Here is a 15,595-nt window from a genome sequence, read left to right as displayed (position 1 = left end):
TTCAATAAAATATATGCTTGGTGTGAGATGGGGACAGCGCGGGGACAGCGCGGGGACAGGACGGGGACAGCGCGGGGACAGGGCGGGGACAGGGTGGGGACAGTGTGGGGACACGGGTGGGGACAGGGCGGGGACACGGGTGGGGACTCTGCTGGGACAGTGTTGGGGACACTTCTTGGTGTGAGCTGGGGACAGCTTGGGGACACTGTGGGGATGGGGCGGGACAGTGTGGGGACAGGGCTGGGACATGGGTGGGGACAGTGTTGGGGACAGTGGGGACACTGCTGGGACAGTGTTGGGGACAGTGCTGGGGACAGTGCTGGGGACACTGCTGGGACAGTGCTGGGACAGTGCTTGGGGACACTGGGGACAGTGTGGGGACAGAGCTAGGACAGTGTTGGGGAGGGACACTGGCGACAGTGTTGGGGACAGCACTGGGGACACCCAGGTGAGTTGGGGACACTCAGCAAAGTGGGGACCCCCCAGCCCCTTCCCTGTCCCTTTGTCCCTTGTCCTTTGTCCCCCGAGGGTCCCCCCTGGCCCCTGTGGGTGCCACCCCCTGCCCTGGCACTGGGGACACCTGGCTGGGACCTGCTGGAGGTGTGACAGTGGGGACAGTGGCATCGTGGCATTGGGGTGGCACCTGTGGGAGCCAGGGCACCCAAAAACTCACCCCGGAACACCCCAAAATTCAGCCAGGAACACCCCAAAATTCATCCAGGAATATCCCAAAATTCATCCAGAGACACCCCAAAATTCAGACAGGGACACCCCAAAACTTGCCCAGGAATATCCCAAAACTCATCCAGGAATATCCCAAAATTCAGCCAGGGACACCCCAAAATTCAGCCAGGGACACCCCAAAATTCAGACAGGGACACCCCAAAACTTGCCCAGGAATATCCCAAAACTCATCCAGGAATATCCCAAAATTCAGTCAGGAAACCCCATAACTCATCCAGGAATATCCCAAAATTTGGGGCACCTCAAAATTCACCCAAGGTCACCCCAAAACTCACCCAGAAATACCCTAAAGCTCTCCTGGGTACACCCCAAATTTCAGCCAGGGACACCCAAAAATTCACCCAGGAATATCTCAAAACTCATCCAGGGACACCCAAAAATTCAACTGGAGATATTTCAAATTTCAGCCAGGAAAATCCTAGAATTAAACTGGGGCACCCCAAAATCAGCCATAGACACCCCAAAATTCAGACAGGGACACCCCAAAACTCATCCAGGAAGACCCCATAACTCATCCAGGAATATTCCAAAATTCAACTAGGGCACCTCAAAATTCACCCAAGGTCATCCCAAAAATCACCCAGAAATATCCTAAAGCTCTCCTGGGGACACCCCAAAAACTCATCCAGGAATATCCCAAATTTCAGCCAGAGACACCCAAAAATTCACACAGGAATAGCCCAAAATTCATTTGGGACACCTCAAATTTCAGCCAGGAAAATCCTAGAAATAAACAGGGGCACCCCAAAACCCAGCCATGGACACCCCAAAATTCAGCCATGAACACCCCAAAATTCGGACAGGAAACTCCAAAACTCATCCAGGAATATCCCAAAATTCAGCCATGGACACCCCAAAATTCAGACAGGGACACCCCAAAATTCAGCCATGAACACCCCAAATTTCAGCCAGGAATATCCCAGAACTCATCCAGGAACACTCCAAAATTCTACTGGAAGAACCCAAAATTCACGGAGGAACACCCCAAAATTCACCCAGGAACACCCCAAATTTTACCCAGGAACACCCCAAAATTCAACTGAAGACACCCAAAATTCACCCAGGAACACCTCAAAATTCAACTGGAGACACCAAAATTCAGCCATGAACACCCCAAAATTCACCCGGGGACACCGCAAAATTCAACTGGAGACACCCAAAATTCACCCAGGAACACCCCAAATTTCACCCAGGAACACCCCAAAATTCAACTGAAGACACCCAAAATTCAGCCATGAGCACCCCAAAATTCACCCGGGGACACCGCAAAATTCAACTGGAGACACCCAAAACTCACCCAGGAACACCCCAAATTTCACCCAGGAACACCCCAAAATTCAACTGAAGACACCCAAAATTCAGCCATGAGCACCCCAAAATTCACCCGGGGACACCCCAAAATTCGCCCAGGAGCACCCCAAAATTCACCCGGGGACACCCCAAAATTCACCCATGAACACCCCAAAATTCAACTGGAGACACCCAAAATTCAGCCATGAACACCCCAAAACTCACCCGGGGACACCCCAAAACTCCCATTGTCCCCTTTTTGTGTAGAGCCACCACAGTACCAGGCGGAGCTTTCTTATAAATTTATTACATAATAATAATAATTAATAATAATAATAATAATATAATATAAGAAACATAGATCTCTGTGGGGGATGTGTATCACAACGTCAAGGGCAGGGAGGCGAATGGCCGCACCTCCGTGACCCCGGAGAAGGAGAAAGCTCCTCCGGGAAAAAATCCATACAAAATTAAGGGTGAAGTCAAACTGACCCTGGGAAATTAAAAACGGAACGAAAACCCACAGGTGAGTCCGGCTTGGGGTGGGGAGGGGAACCGAGAGTGTGGCGGGGCCGGGCTGTGCACATGCAGCGGGTGTGAGGGCGTGGCACATGCATGGGCAGTGAGGCCGTGGCCGGAGGGCGGCCGGACAGCGGCCGGACAGCGGCCCCCGAGGCCGCCCACGTCGCCCTCCTCGGGAGCTGAGTGACCCGAGGGGGGGTTTTTTGCTTTTTTTTATTTATTTTTATTTTTTTTGTCACGGTCGGGAGAGGTACGGACAGGCGGATGGAAGTGGGAGTGAGGGGGAGGTGATGGCGCCGGGCTGGACAACGGAAAAATATCGACAAGTTTTGGGAGGTGGGGGGGGGGGGTGGAAAAAATCCCTTTGGAAGCGAGGAGTGGGGGGGAAAAAGAAAAGGAAAAGTGTCTCCCTTTGTACAGCGGAAAAACCCGAGTGCTGGAGAAGCCGTGGGAGGAATCACAGTAACCGCCGCGGCCGAGGGCGGCGCGGCCGGAGGGCGGCACGGCCGGGGGTTGGCGCGGCCGAGGAGTGGTCAAGGGGTCGGCGTGGCCGAGGGGCCAAGCGGTGCTCGAAGGGTCAGCACGGCTGAGGGGTTGGCGTGGCCAAGCGGTGGTCAAGGGGTCGGCACGGCCGGTGGGTTGGCGTGGCCTGGCAAAGGGGTGGTCAAGGGGTTGGCGTGGCCGGTGGGTTGGCGTGGCCAAAGGGTTGGCCTGGCAAAGGAGTGGCCAAGCGGTGGTCAAAGGGTCCATGTGGCCAATGGATTGGCATGGCCGGTGGATTGGCATGGCCAAGAGGTTGGTGTGGCTGAAGGATTGGCCAAAGTGCCAAGGGGTGGTCAAGGGGTCGGCACGGCCGAGGGGTTGGCATGGCCAAAGGATTGGCCTGGCAAAGGGGTGGTCAAGGGGTTGGTGTGGCCAAAGGATTGGCGTGGCCAAGGGGTCAACATGGCCAATGGGTTGGCGTGGCCAAGAGGTTGGTGTGGCTGAAGGATTGGCCAAAGTGCCAAGGGGTGGTCAAGGGGTCAACACAGCTGATGGATTACTCTGGCCAATGGATTGGCATGGCCAAAGAGCCAAGGTGTGGTCAAGGGGCCAGCGTGGCTGATGGGTTGGCATGGCCAAAGAGCCAAGGTGTGGTCAAGGGGCCAGTGTGGCTGATGGGTTGGCGTGGCCAAAGGATTGGCCTGGCAAAGAGTGGTCAAGGGGTTGGCGTGGCCGGTGGATTGGCATGGCCAAGCAGTGGTCAAAGAGTCCGCGTGGCCAATGGGTTGGCGTGGCCAAGGGGTCAACACGGCCAAAGGATTGGCGTGGCCAAGGGTTGGCGTGGCTGAAGGATTGGCCAAAGTGCCAAGGGGTGGTCAAGGGGTCGGCATGGCCAAAGCATTGGCATGGCTAAAAGGCTGAAGGGTGGTCAAGGGGTCAACACGGCCGATGGATTGGCTTGGCCGAGGGATTGGCATGGCCAAAGAGCCAAGGTGTGGTCAAGGGGTCGGCACGGCCGAGGGGTTGGCGTGGCCAAAGGATTGGCATGGCCAAAGGGCTGAGGCGTGGTCAAGGGCTTGGCACAGCTGATGGATTGGCGTGGCCGAGGGGTCAGCGTGGCCGAGGGGTCAGCGTGGCCGAGAGGTTGGCATGGCCACTGGCCAAGGGTGCTTTAAGGGTCAGCACGGCTGATGGGTTGGCGTGGCCAAGGGTTTGGCACGGCCAATGGCTTGGCATGGCCAAGGGGTCAGCGTGGTCAAGTGGCCAGCATGGCCAATGGGTTGGCGTGGCCAAGGCGTGGCCGAGGGGCTGGCATGGCCAAGGGGTCAGCATTGCCAAGGGGTCAACGTGGCCAAGGGGTCAGCATGGCCAAAGGTTTGGCATTGTCAAGGGGTCAGCGTGGCCAAGGGGTCGGCACAGCCGATAGGTTGGCATGGCCGGAGGGTCAGTGTGACCCTGGGATTGGCATGGCCGAGGGGTCAGTGTGGCCAAAGGCTTGGCATGGCCAATGTGGTGTTGAGACCAAAGGGTCAGTGTGACCCAGGGGTTGGCAGAGCCAGGGGGTGGCCAAGGGGTCAGCATGGCCGATGGGTTGGTGTGGCCGAGGGGTCAGTGTGACCCATGGCCAGGGGTCAGCGTGACCCAGGGGTCAGTGTGACCCAGAGCCAGGGGTCAGTGTGACCCAGGGGTCAGTGTGACCCACGGCCAGGGGTCAGTGTGACCCAGGGGTCAGTGTGACCCAGAGCCAGGGGTCAGTGTGACCCAGGGGTCAGTGTGACCCACGGCCAGGGGTCAGTGTGACCCAGGGGTTAGTGTGACCCAGAGCCAGGGGTCAGTGTGACCCAGGGGTCAGTGTGACCCACGGCCAGGGGTCAGTGTGACCCAGGGGTTAGTGTGACCCAGAGCCAAGGGTCAGTGTGACCCAGGGGTCAGTGTGACCCACGGCCAGGGGTCAGTGTGACCCAGGGGTCAGTGTGACCCACGGCCAGGGGTCAGTGTGACCCAGGGGTCAGTGTGACCCATGGCCAAGGGTCAGTGTGACCCAGAGCCAGGGGTCAGTGTGACCCAGGGGTCAGTGTGACCCAGGGCTGAGGGTCAGTGTGACCCAGGGGTCAGTGTGACCCATGGCCAAGGGTCAGTGTGACCCAGGGGTCAGTGTGACCCAGAGCCAGGGGTCAGTGTGACCCAGGGCTGCGGGTCAGTGTGACCCAGGGGTCAGTGTGACCCAGGGCTGAGGGTCAGTGTGACCCAGGGGTCAGTGTGACCCATGGCCAAGGGTCAGTGTGACCCAGGGGTCAGCGCGGCCGAGGGGCCAGGCCGGGGTCAGGGGTCAGGGGTCAGGGGTCAGTTCCTGCTCTGCCTTCTCCTGGATGGCTTTTCCAAAGGCAAGGTGGCCCCGGCGCTGGAGGTGGCCGGAGCGTGGCCGGAGCTGGGGACCTCGGGAATTGCTCCGTCCCCACGGGACGGGGACAGCAGAGCTTTGGGAACGGCCACGGGACCGGACCGAGGCCGGGGGCACCGGGGAGTGACCGGGTGAGTGACCCCGGAGCTGGTGGCACCGCGGGGCACAGGCTGGGGGTGCAGAGGGGCACCGGGGGGACACGGAGGGGACACGGGGGGGACACGGGGGGGCTGTGCTGGCAGCTGGAGGGGCCACCCCGGACGAAGCCAGTTCGCCCGGGGACCCTGATGGCCTTTTGGAAGTCTCTTGTCCAGCTCTGCCACATCCCCGTGGCAGCGCAGGGGACAGGGGTGGGCAGGGGACAGGGGACAGGAGTGGGCAGGGGACAGGAGTGGGCAGGGCAGGGGACAGGGGACAGCGGACAGGGTTGGGCAGGGGACAGGACTGGACCGGACAGGGGACATGGATGGACCGGGCTGGGGACAGAAATGACGAGGGCAGGGGGGACAGGGATGGACTGGACAGGGGACAGGGATGGGCAGGGGACAAATGACAGGGATGGGTAGGACAGGGGACAGAAATGACGAGGGCAGGGGACAGAGGACAGCGCCGGGCAGGGCAGGGGACAGGGGTGGACTGGACTGGGACAGGGAGGAGTGGCGCAGGGGACAGGATTGAGAGGGGCTGGGACAAGGATGAACGGGATTGGGGACAAGGATGAGTGGCACGGGGGGACGGGGATGAGCGGGATGGGGACAGGAATTAATGGGATGGGGGACAAGGATGAGCGGGATGGGGACAGAAATAAGAGGGGCTGGGGACAGGGATGAACGGGACAGGGATGAGTGGCACAGGGGACAGGGATGAACGGGACAAAGGGGACAGGGATGAGTGGCACATGGATTAACGGGACAGGGATAAACGGGACAGGGATAAACGGGACAGGAGTGAGAGACTCAGGGGACAGGGATAAATGAGACAGGGATAAACGGGACAAAGGGGACAGGGATGAGCGGCGCAGGGGACAGGGATAGATGGGACAGGGATAAACGGGACAAAGGGGACAGGGATGAGCGGCACGGGGATAAACGGGACAGGAATGAGTGACTCAGGGGACAGGGATAAATGGGACAGGGATAAATGAGACAGGGATAAACGGGACAAAGGGAAGAGGAATGAGTGACACAGGGACAAACGGGACAAGGATAAATGAGACAGGAATGAGTGGCGCAAGGGACAGGGATAAACGGGACAAAAGAGACGGGAATGAGTGGCAAAGGGGACAGGGATAAATGGGACAGGGATAAAAGGGACAGGGATAAACGGGACAGGAATGAGAGACTCAGGGGACAGGGATAAATGGGACAGGGATAAATGAGACAGGGATAAAAGGGACGAAGGGGACAGGGATAAATGGGACAGGGATAAACGGGACAAGGATAAATGAGACAGGGGTAAACGGGACGAAGGGGACAGGGATAAACGGGACAGGGATAAACGGGACAGGGATAAACGGGACAAGGATAAATGAGACAGGGGTAAACGGGACGAAGGCGACAGGGATGAGTGGCGCAGGGGACAGGGATGAAGGGGACAAAGGGGACAGGAATGAGTGGCACAGGGATAAACGGGACAGGAATGAGTGGTGCAGGGGTCAGGGATAAACGGGACAGGGACAACGGGACAGGGACAAACAGGACAGGGACAAACAGGACAGGCCACAGCAGGACGAGGAGGCTGCGGGGACACACCGGGCGGGCTGGTGGCAGCCCCGGGCGCTCCCGGGACGGGCGGCGCGGCTGGAAGTCGCCTTCTCTGGCGTGGGGCCTGACTGGGACGAGCCGTGGTGTCCCCGCGGGGCGGGTGACACCCAGTGTTCGCCAACACAGGTACGGCTGCAGCTGCTTCAGCGGGAGCTGGGGGTGCCCGGGCGGGCACGGCCGCGGCTCCGCGGGCGCGGAGCGGGCACTGCCATGTCCCCCTCCTTCCCGAAAGGAGGAGGAGGAGGAGGAGCGGGGAGAGGAAGGCTCCTCCGAAATGGCGAGAAGGCGTCCAGCTCTCCCGGTCCCAGAGCGAGCTTGGCGCGGAGCGGTTGGGCTCCGCGGGGTTTTTTTTTCCGCCTCTGGCGGCGAGAGGCGGCCGCGGGCGGGTCTCCCTCTCATCGGGGGGTGCCCCAAAAAACAGCTGCGGAAAGGGGCGGAGACCCGGGGACACCCGGCGGGGATGGCGCCGGGCTGCCCGCGCTCAGGCCGCCACTGTCACCTTCCGCCGCGCGCCCGGGTGGCCTCGGCGGAGCGGCCGCGCCCCGGAGGGGACGCGGGGGTGGCTCCGCCAGGGGGGCACCGGGGCAGCGGTGCCACCGAGGGGACACCGAGGGCGCCGGGGGCTGCCGGGGGTGGGGGAGGTGGGGAGGGAGGGACGGGGGGACAGCGGGGTGGGGACAGGGCAGGGACAGGGCAGGGTGGGCAGAGCCAGGCAGGGATGGTCACGGTGGCCAGGCAAGCTGGGCAGTGCCAGGCAGGGTGGGCAGTGCCAGGCAGAGCGGTCAGGATGGTCAGTGCCAGGCAGGGGTGGTCAGGCAGGGGTGGTCAGTGCCAGGCAAGCTGGGCAGTGCCAGGCAGCGATGGTCAGTGTGGTCAGCCAGAGTGGTCAGTGCCAGGCAGGCTGGGCAGTGCCAGGCAGAGTGGTCAGGCAGAGTGGTCAGTGTGGCCAGGCAGGCTGGGCCGTGCCAGGCAGGGCTGGTCAGTGCCAGGCAAGGGTGGTCAGGCAGAGTGGCCAGTGCCAGGCAGAGATGGTCAGGGTGGTCAAGCAGAGTGGTCAGTGTGCCCAGGCAGGGTGGGCAGGATGGTCAATGCCAGGCTGGGCAGTACCAGGCAGGGTGGTCAGTGCCAGGCAGGGTGGTCAGTGTGGTCAGTGCCAGGCAGGGTGGTCAGTGTGGTCAGTGCCAGGCAGGGTGGTCAGTGTGGTCAGGCAGGCTGGTCAGTGCCAGGCAGGGTGGTCAGTGTGGTCAGTGCCAGGCTGGGCAGTGCCAGGCAGGGTGGTCAGTGTGGTCAGTGCCAGGTTGGTCAGTGCCAGGCAGTGTGGTCAGGCAGGCCGGGCAGTGACAGGCAGGGTGGTCAGGGTGGTCAATGCCAGGCTGGGCAGTGCCAGGCAGGGTGGTCAGTGCCAGGCAGAGTGGTCAGTTTGGTCAGGCAGGCTGGGCAGTGCCAGGCTGGTCAGTGCCAGGCAGGCTGGGCAGTGCCAGGCTGGTCAGTGCCAGGCAGGGTGGTCAGTGTGGTCAGTGCCAGGCAGGGTGGTCAGGCAGGGTGGTCAGTGCCAGGCAGGGTGGTCAGGGTGGTCAGTGCCAGGACAGGCCGTGCCGAGGGGCAGCACCGAGCGGACGAGGGTGGCACAGCCGGGACCAGCGGTGGCCGTGCAGGGCTCTGAGTGTCCCCGAGGCAGGGACAGCCTGGCAGCCACGCAGGTGGGTCACAGCAGCCTCGGGAAGCGACAGCCAAAGGAATTCCAGGGAATTCCGCAGCTCGGGAAGGACGCGCTGTGCCCGCCATGCGACATTCCCGCGTGCGACATTCCCGCGTGCGACATTCCCGCGTGCGACATTCCCGCATGCGACATTCCCGCCGGGATGCAGAGGGGCCGGGAGCTCCCCGGGATCCCGGGATGTGCGGGACAGCACCGGGAAGGGGCGGGAGGGGGCGGAGGGACGGGGACAGAGGGACGGGGACAGAGGAGACACGGAGCGCAGGTGGCACGGGAGGCACAGGAGGGTGGCACAGGATTGTCTGGGATGGGATCTGGGATGGGATCGGGGATGGGATCGGGGATGGGATCTGGGATGGGATCGGGGATGGGATATGGGATGGGATCGGGGATGGGATTGGGAATGGGATTGGGGATGGGATATGGGACGGGATTGGGGATGGGATCTGGGATGAGATCTGGGATGGGATATGGGACGGGATTGGGGATGGGATTGGGGATGGGATCGGGGATGGGATTGGGAATGGGATCGGGGATGGGATCTGGGATGGGATCTGGGACGGGATCTGGGATGGGATCGGGGATGGGATATGGAATAGATTTGGGGGATGGGGCCACAGGTGACACGGGTTTTGGAGGATGGCACAGGGTGGGGCTGGATTTGGGGGACACAGTTGGGATGGATTTGGGGGCACAGTTGGGGGTACAGGTGAGATGGATTTTGGGGTCCATGGGGGATGGATTTGGGGACACACGTTGGATGGATTTGGGGACACAGTTGGGATTGGTTTGGGGCACAGGTGGGATGGGTGTGGGGACACAGTTGGGATGGATTTTGGGGCACAGTTGGGGGTACAGGTGAGATGGATTTTGGGGTCCATGGGGGATGGATTTGGGACACAGCTGGGATTTGTTTGGGGGCACAGGTGGGATGGATATGGGGTGCAGGGGGAGATGGATTTGGGGGGCACAGGTGGGATGGGTTTGGGGCACAGTTGGGGTGATTTTGGGGGTGCATAGGGGATGAATTTGGGGGCACAATTGGGATGGATTTGGGGTGCTGGTAGGAATGATTTGGGGGACAGAGTTGGGATGGATTTGGGGTGCATAGGGGATGAATTTGGGGGCACAAATTTGGGGGTGCAGGTTGGCTGGGTTTGGGGGGCAGGTGGGATGGATTTGGGGCGCAGGTGGGATGGATTTGGGGCAGAGTTGGGATGGATTTGGGGCGCAGGTGGGATGGATTTGGGGCACAGTTGGGATGGATTTGGGGCACGGGATGGATTTGGGGCCCAGTTGGGATGGATTTGGGGCGCAGGTGGGATGGATTTGGGGCGCGGGATGGATTTGGGGCACAGTTGGGATGGATTTGGGGGCGCAGTTGGGATGGATTTGGGGACGCAGGTGGGATGGATTTGGGGTGCAGGATGGATTTGGGGCACAGTGGGGATGGATTTGGGGCGCAGTTGGGACGGATTTGGGGCACAGTGGGGACGGATTTGGGGTGCGGGTGGGAGGGCACAGGACAGGGCTGGGTTTAGAGAACACAGGAGGGCGGAATTGCGGGAAGGTGACCCTGGGGGCGACCGGCACAGAGGATTTGGGGACGAGGGTGACACTGGTGACACTCGGGGCTGGCAGGGCGGGTTTGGGGACACGGGCGCTGGCTTGGCTGGGGGTGGGGACACGGCCGGGGGGCAGGACCTGAGCTCGACATTCCCGCCCCTCTCCCTGGGACTTGGGGACACCCGGCGGGTGCGGTGGCACCGCGGTGGCGCAGGTGAGGGGTCGGGCAGGACTCCGGGCTCCCCGAGCCCGGCATTCCTGGGATTTTTTTTCTCCCGGGATTTTTTTTCCCTGGGATTTTTTTTTCTCCCGGGATTTTGTTCTCGGGGATTTTTTCTCCCGGGATATATATATATATTTTTTTTTTTTCCTGGCTGGCTCCGAGCCCTTCCCCACTCCCGGCTGGGACAGCGGGATGGCAGCCGGGGACGGGGACAGGCCACGAGCCCCCGGAGAAATCCGGGTGTCGCCGCGTGGGCTTGGGGACAAGGAGATGGCACCGGGGACCCTCCTGGGGACATTGCGGTGCCTGGCACGGGGCGGGGGACACCCTGGGGACACCCTGGGGACACCCTGGGGACATCCCGGGGATATTCCAGGGACACCTTGGGGACATCCTGGGGATATTCCAGGGATACCCTGGGGACATTCCAGGGATATTCCAGGGACATTCCAGGGACATCCTGGGGATATTCCAGGGACATCCTGGGGGACATGTCAGGGATATTCCAGGGACATCCTGGGGACATCCTAGGGACATCCCGGGGATATTCCAGGGACATTCCAGGGACACCTTGGAGACATCCTGGGGATATTCCAGGGACATCCATGGGACATTCCAGGGATATTCCAGGGACATTCCAGGGACATCCTGGGGATATTCCAGGGACACCCTGGGGACACCCTGGGGACATCCTGGGGATATTCCAGGAATACCCTGGGGACATTCCAGGGACATCCATGGGACACCCTGGAGATATTCCAAGGACATCCATGGGACATCCCGGGGACATTCCAGGGACATCCTGGGGATATTCCAGGGGATATCCTGGAGCCATCCCAGGGACGTCCTGGGGACATTCCAAGGACATCCCAGGGACATCTTGGGGACATCCCGGTGACGTCCCGAGGCCACCCCGGGCCCTTTTCCCCGGCAAGGTGGGGAAGGTTCGGAGATGTTTGAGGGTCAGGACGAAGCTCCCTGTCCTCCCCTCTTAGCACCAGAAGAGTTTTTTTTTATTTTTTTATATTTTTTTTGTTTGTTTTTAATGCCTTCCTGGGGGCCTCGGCTTTTGGGACCACCGAGCCCTCCCCTCCCGGCCAGCCGGGCACGCCCTGGCCACCCCCAGCCCAGGGGACAAGCGGGTGGCGCTGGGGACAATCCTGGCAATCCCGTCCCCGCGGCCACCGCCAGCCCTGGGACCCCCAAAATTGGGGACACAACCCTTGGGGACCTCCGTGCTGTGTGCCTGGAAGACTCGGTGTGTCCCAAAACGCAAGTTTTGTTGTTTTTTTTTTTTTTTTTTTGTGTGTGTGTGTGTGTTTTGCGATTCTCTGAATATTTACAAATCCAGAGCGTCTGAAAGGAGATTTTTTAGTGGGGGGAGGATTTTAAGGGTTTTTGTGTGTGTTTAAAAAGACTTTTTTCACATTCATTCAGTCGCTTAAAAACTCCCACGAGCCACGGGCGTCCCGGGAGCGTCTCCTCCAGTCCAGAGATAGGAATATTTTTTTTTTTTTTTTTTAGGAAAATCCTAACCAAAAAAATCAGGTGGCTATAGCTCTGGAGATATAGATATATAGATATTCTCTCTTTCCAAATATAGAGCTGCTTAAAAAGATGCAAAACGAGGGATGAGCAGGAATTTTTTTTTGGGGTGGGGAAGGGGGTGTGTGTGTGTGGAGGGGGGAAGGATCCTGTAATTCGTTATCTCTGGGGCTTATCAGCTGCTCTCTAGATAAATGCACGGAGATTAAATAATTTCCCATCAACGCTTTCCCCCTTTGGAAAAAAAAACAAACAAAAAAAAACCAAAACAAGACCCCAAGCCCAGAGGAAATCAAACCTTTCCCACCCCCCGCCCCTCCCCTCAAAACGTTGGCAAAGCGCTTTTTTTTTTTTTTTTTTTTCCTGTTTCTGTCTTTTTTTCTGTTTTGTTTTGTTTTTTTTTTTTTTTTTGCTGCGGGAATTTGCTATCCCCCCCCAGCCTCCCGACATTCCCAAACATGCTTCGATCCATGCGCTCCTCGCTCCCTCCTCTCACCCGGCCGGGGCAGCAGCTCGGGGGGTCCGGCGGGGTCCGGCTGGCGTGGGGGTGGCACGGCCGCTGCTGGAGCCTTCCCGGCGCTTCCTTCTTCCCTTCTCTTCCTTCTTCCCTTTTTTTGTTTTTTTGTTTTTTGTTTTTTTTTTTTCCTTCTTTCCTTCTTTTCCTTCCTTTCTCCGGGAGCACCGCCGGGATGGCCCCGCTGGAGCCGCCGCCTCCGAGCCCCGCGGGGACACCTTGGGGACACCCTGGGGACATCTGGGGGACACCTGGGGGACACCTGGGACCACCTCCTGGCAGGGACACCTTGGGGACACCCTGGGGACATCTGGGGAGGACCTGGGGCCACCTCCTGGCAGGGACACCTTGGGGACACCTGGGGACATCTGGGGAGGACCTGGGGCCACCTCCTGGCAAGGACACCTTGGGGACACCCTGGGGACATCTGGGGAGGACCTGGGGCCACCTCCTGGCAGGGACACCTGGGGCCACCTCCCAGCAAGGACAATTCTGACCCTGCTGGGGACACCTGGGAGGGGTTCACAGGACTTTGGGCCACCTCCAAGCCTGGCAGGGCCACCTGTGACCCTGCCAGGGACACCTGGAGGGTGTCAGGACCTGGGGTCACCTCCCGGGAGAGGGGGCAGGACCTGGGGCCACCTCTGTCCCCACCAGGGACACTCGGTGGAAGGGAAGGACCTTGGGCCACCCCCCAGCGGGGACAATTCTGACCCTGCTGGGGACACCTAGAGGGGAGGCAGGACCTGGGGTCACCTGTGACCCTGCCAGGGACACCTGGGGGGGGTGTCAGGACTTGGGGACACCTGTGACCCTGCCAGGGACACCTGGGGGGGGTGTCATGACTTGGGGACACCTGTGACCCTGCCAGGGACACCTGGGGGGGGTGTCATGACTTGGGGACACCTGTGACCCTGTCAGGGACACCTGGGGGGTGTCAGGACCTCCCGGCAGGGCCACCTGGGACTTGTCAGGATCTTGGGCCACCTCTGAGCCTGGCAGGGCCACCCGGGAGGCGCCACCTCCGCAGGTGCCACCCTCCCGCCCTGGCAGCGGCCGGGGCAGCTCGGGGAGGGGTGTCCCCGAGGTGCCACCACCGCGGCGCGTCCCTGCCCTGTCCCCGCGGCCAGCCCCGGCCCGGCGCCACCCCCGGGCGGGGCACACGGAGCGATTTACAGGCCAGACTCTCTGGGAGAACGGGAACGAGGAGGAATTTCATGCAACATTCCTGGTCCGGAGGCGGCGCGGGGCCGGGGCGGGGGCGAGCGGGAGCCTTTGGGAGGGAGGCTCCACACCCTCAGTGCAGTGCTCGGAGGAGGAGAAGGAGAATCCGAGTGGGTTTTCTTGGCTTGGGAATAACGCCCCGCCCTTCCCACGGCGGCTCCGGGCGCGGTCAGCTGTCCACCAGCTGCTTGAGCGCCCGCTCGATGTTCATGCGGTGCCCCACGCGGGTCACCCCCAACTCCACGAAGTCCTCCTTGGTCAGGGCGGGCAGGTGCGTGCCCTCGATCTCGTGGTCCTCGAACTTGTCCCGGTGCTCCACCAGGTTGATGCTCTCCAGCCAGTCCCCCACGTCGTACTTGTTCCACAGGTGCAGCGGCTTCTGCATGAAGGGCCGCGGCGGGTGCAGCGTGTGCAGCGGCGGCCCCGGCGACGGCGACGGCGACGGCGAGCGGCTGCGGGCGCTGACGCTGCGGACCACGAAGCGAACCTCCTTGGGCTCGTGGGGGATGGAGAGGCTGGAGGATTTGAGGATGGTGGGGGGCGTCAGGCCGTAGGGCCGGACGGTGCTGAGGGGCTCGGGCCGCTCCAGCGCCGCGGGTTTGACGGGGCTGGGCGTGCGGCGGGTGACGGGGTAGCGGCTGCCGGGCCGCACGGTGAAGGTGGTGCCGGAGCTGCGCTGGGAAATGGTGCTGAGCTCGCCTAAACTACTGAAAAGTCTGCGGAGAGAGCGGGAAAACGGGAAAAGAAGAGAGAGAGAGAGAGAGAGGAGAGGGAAGGGGTGAGGCCAGGTCTGGGAATGGGGACACGAATCCAGCGGGAAGGCCGGGGTTGGGGTTGGGAGGATTCGGGTGGGATATCCCGGTGGGGATGTCCCAGAGATTCCAGCAGTGCCGCCGAGGGTGGGCGGGGGGATTCCCGGCCAGTCCTGCCCTCCTGGCACGGCTCTGCGCCCCCCAAAGTGTCCCCAGGGTTGGGGACAAGGACCCTGCGCCTCGTCCTGCCCCGTCCCCCTCCCCACCCCGCGCTGATCCCATGGAATGGGAGCGAGCCAGTGGAGAAAAGTCGGGATAAGAAGGAACCTTCTGGTGTTTTCCCGGGATTTGAGGACCCTCTGGACACCCCTGGTGACGGTCACCTGGTGGTCAGGGGTGGCCGGGCCAGTGTCCCCTTGTCACTGGGACGTGTGGGACCCCCTGGCTGTGCCACCGTGGGAATCTCGGGTGGGGACACGGCTCCTCCCACCAGCGCTGTCCCCTCGGCATTGTCCCCATCCTGCCACTGTCCCCATGGAATGGGCAGGGAATGGGGAAGGAAACCTGGAAAACCAGAGCCCTCTGCTCTGGAGAGGCTGGGAAAACTGGGAATGTTCTCCTGGAGAAGGGAAGGATCCAGGAAGAGCTTCCAGCACATTCCAGGGCCTCCAGGGGCTCCGGGAGAACTGGAATTTGGGAAAGGCACAGAGGGACAGGAGCCAGGGAATGGCTTCCACTGGGAAAGGTGAAATTGGGGTTGGAATTTGGGAAGGAATTCCTGGCTGGGCTGGAATTGCCAGAGGGGCTGTGGCTGCCCCTGGAAAGGTTGGAGCAGCCTGGGATGATGGGAG

General features: G+C 61.1%; 3 protein-coding genes across 5 annotated transcripts in view; 1 reads left to right on the top strand and 2 right to left on the bottom strand.

Moving 5' to 3' along the window:
- The first annotated feature begins 4,017 nt into the window (after positions 1-4,017).
- On the top strand, positions 4,018-9,987 carry LOC130248367 (collagen alpha-2(I) chain-like). The gene is made up of 5 exons (XM_056482072.1): positions 4,018-5,831; positions 5,883-7,993; positions 8,136-8,472; positions 8,788-9,102; positions 9,941-9,987. The coding sequence occupies exons 2-5, from the start codon at positions 7,025-7,027 to the stop codon at positions 9,985-9,987; spliced, it is 1,668 nt and encodes a 555-aa protein (XP_056338047.1). The 5' UTR covers positions 4,018-5,831; positions 5,883-7,024.
- Positions 9,988-12,270: 2,283 nt separating this feature from the next.
- LOC130248366 (uncharacterized) lies at positions 12,271-13,994 on the bottom strand. The gene is made up of 5 exons (XM_056482071.1): positions 13,990-13,994; positions 13,696-13,954; positions 13,207-13,645; positions 13,057-13,126; positions 12,271-13,008 (listed from the first exon to the last, which is right to left on the bottom strand). Exons 1-5 carry the CDS (start codon positions 13,992-13,994, stop codon positions 12,747-12,749), a joined length of 1,035 nt encoding a protein of 344 aa, XP_056338046.1. The 3' UTR covers positions 12,271-12,746.
- SHANK3 (SH3 and multiple ankyrin repeat domains 3) overlaps positions 13,911-15,595 on the bottom strand; it is a 171,965-nt gene continuing 170,280 nt past the window's right edge. For all 3 annotated transcript variants that reach the window (XM_056509804.1, XM_056509816.1, XM_056509834.1), the window contains one exon: positions 13,911-14,708. In XM_056509804.1, the coding sequence (XP_056365779.1) occupies positions 14,162-14,708 (547 nt within the window). In that variant the 3' untranslated portion in view covers positions 13,911-14,161. The remainder of the gene's footprint in view (positions 14,709-15,595) is intronic.

Source organism: Oenanthe melanoleuca, chromosome 1A (assembly GCF_029582105.1).
Source record: "Oenanthe melanoleuca isolate GR-GAL-2019-014 chromosome 1A, OMel1.0, whole genome shotgun sequence".
Lineage (NCBI taxonomy): Eukaryota > Metazoa > Chordata > Aves > Passeriformes > Muscicapidae > Oenanthe > Oenanthe melanoleuca.
Note: the sequence above shows the minus strand (reverse complement) of the source record. Positions and strands in the feature narration are given on the sequence as shown.

Coding starts and splice junctions, on each gene's coding strand:
- LOC130248366 (XM_056482071.1), bottom strand. Junction 13,646..13,695: donor GAGGTCCTGACACCCCCCAG/GTGTCCCTGACA, acceptor CACCCCCCCCAG/GTGTCCCTGGCAGGGTCACA. Junction 13,127..13,206: donor CTGCCAGGAGGTGGCCCCAG/GTCCTCCCCAGA, acceptor AGATGTCCCCAG/GTGTCCCCAAGGTGTCCCTG.
- LOC130248367 (XM_056482072.1), top strand. CDS start 7,025: ATGAAGGGGACAAAGGGGACAGGAATGAGTGGCACAGGGATAAACGGG. Junction 7,994..8,135: donor CAGGCAGAGCGGTCAGGATG/GTCAGTGCCAGG, acceptor GTGGTCAGGCAG/AGTGGTCAGTGTGGCCAGGC. Junction 8,473..8,787: donor GCCAGGCTGGGCAGTGCCAG/GCAGGGTGGTCA, acceptor GGTCAGTGCCAG/GACAGGCCGTGCCGAGGGGC.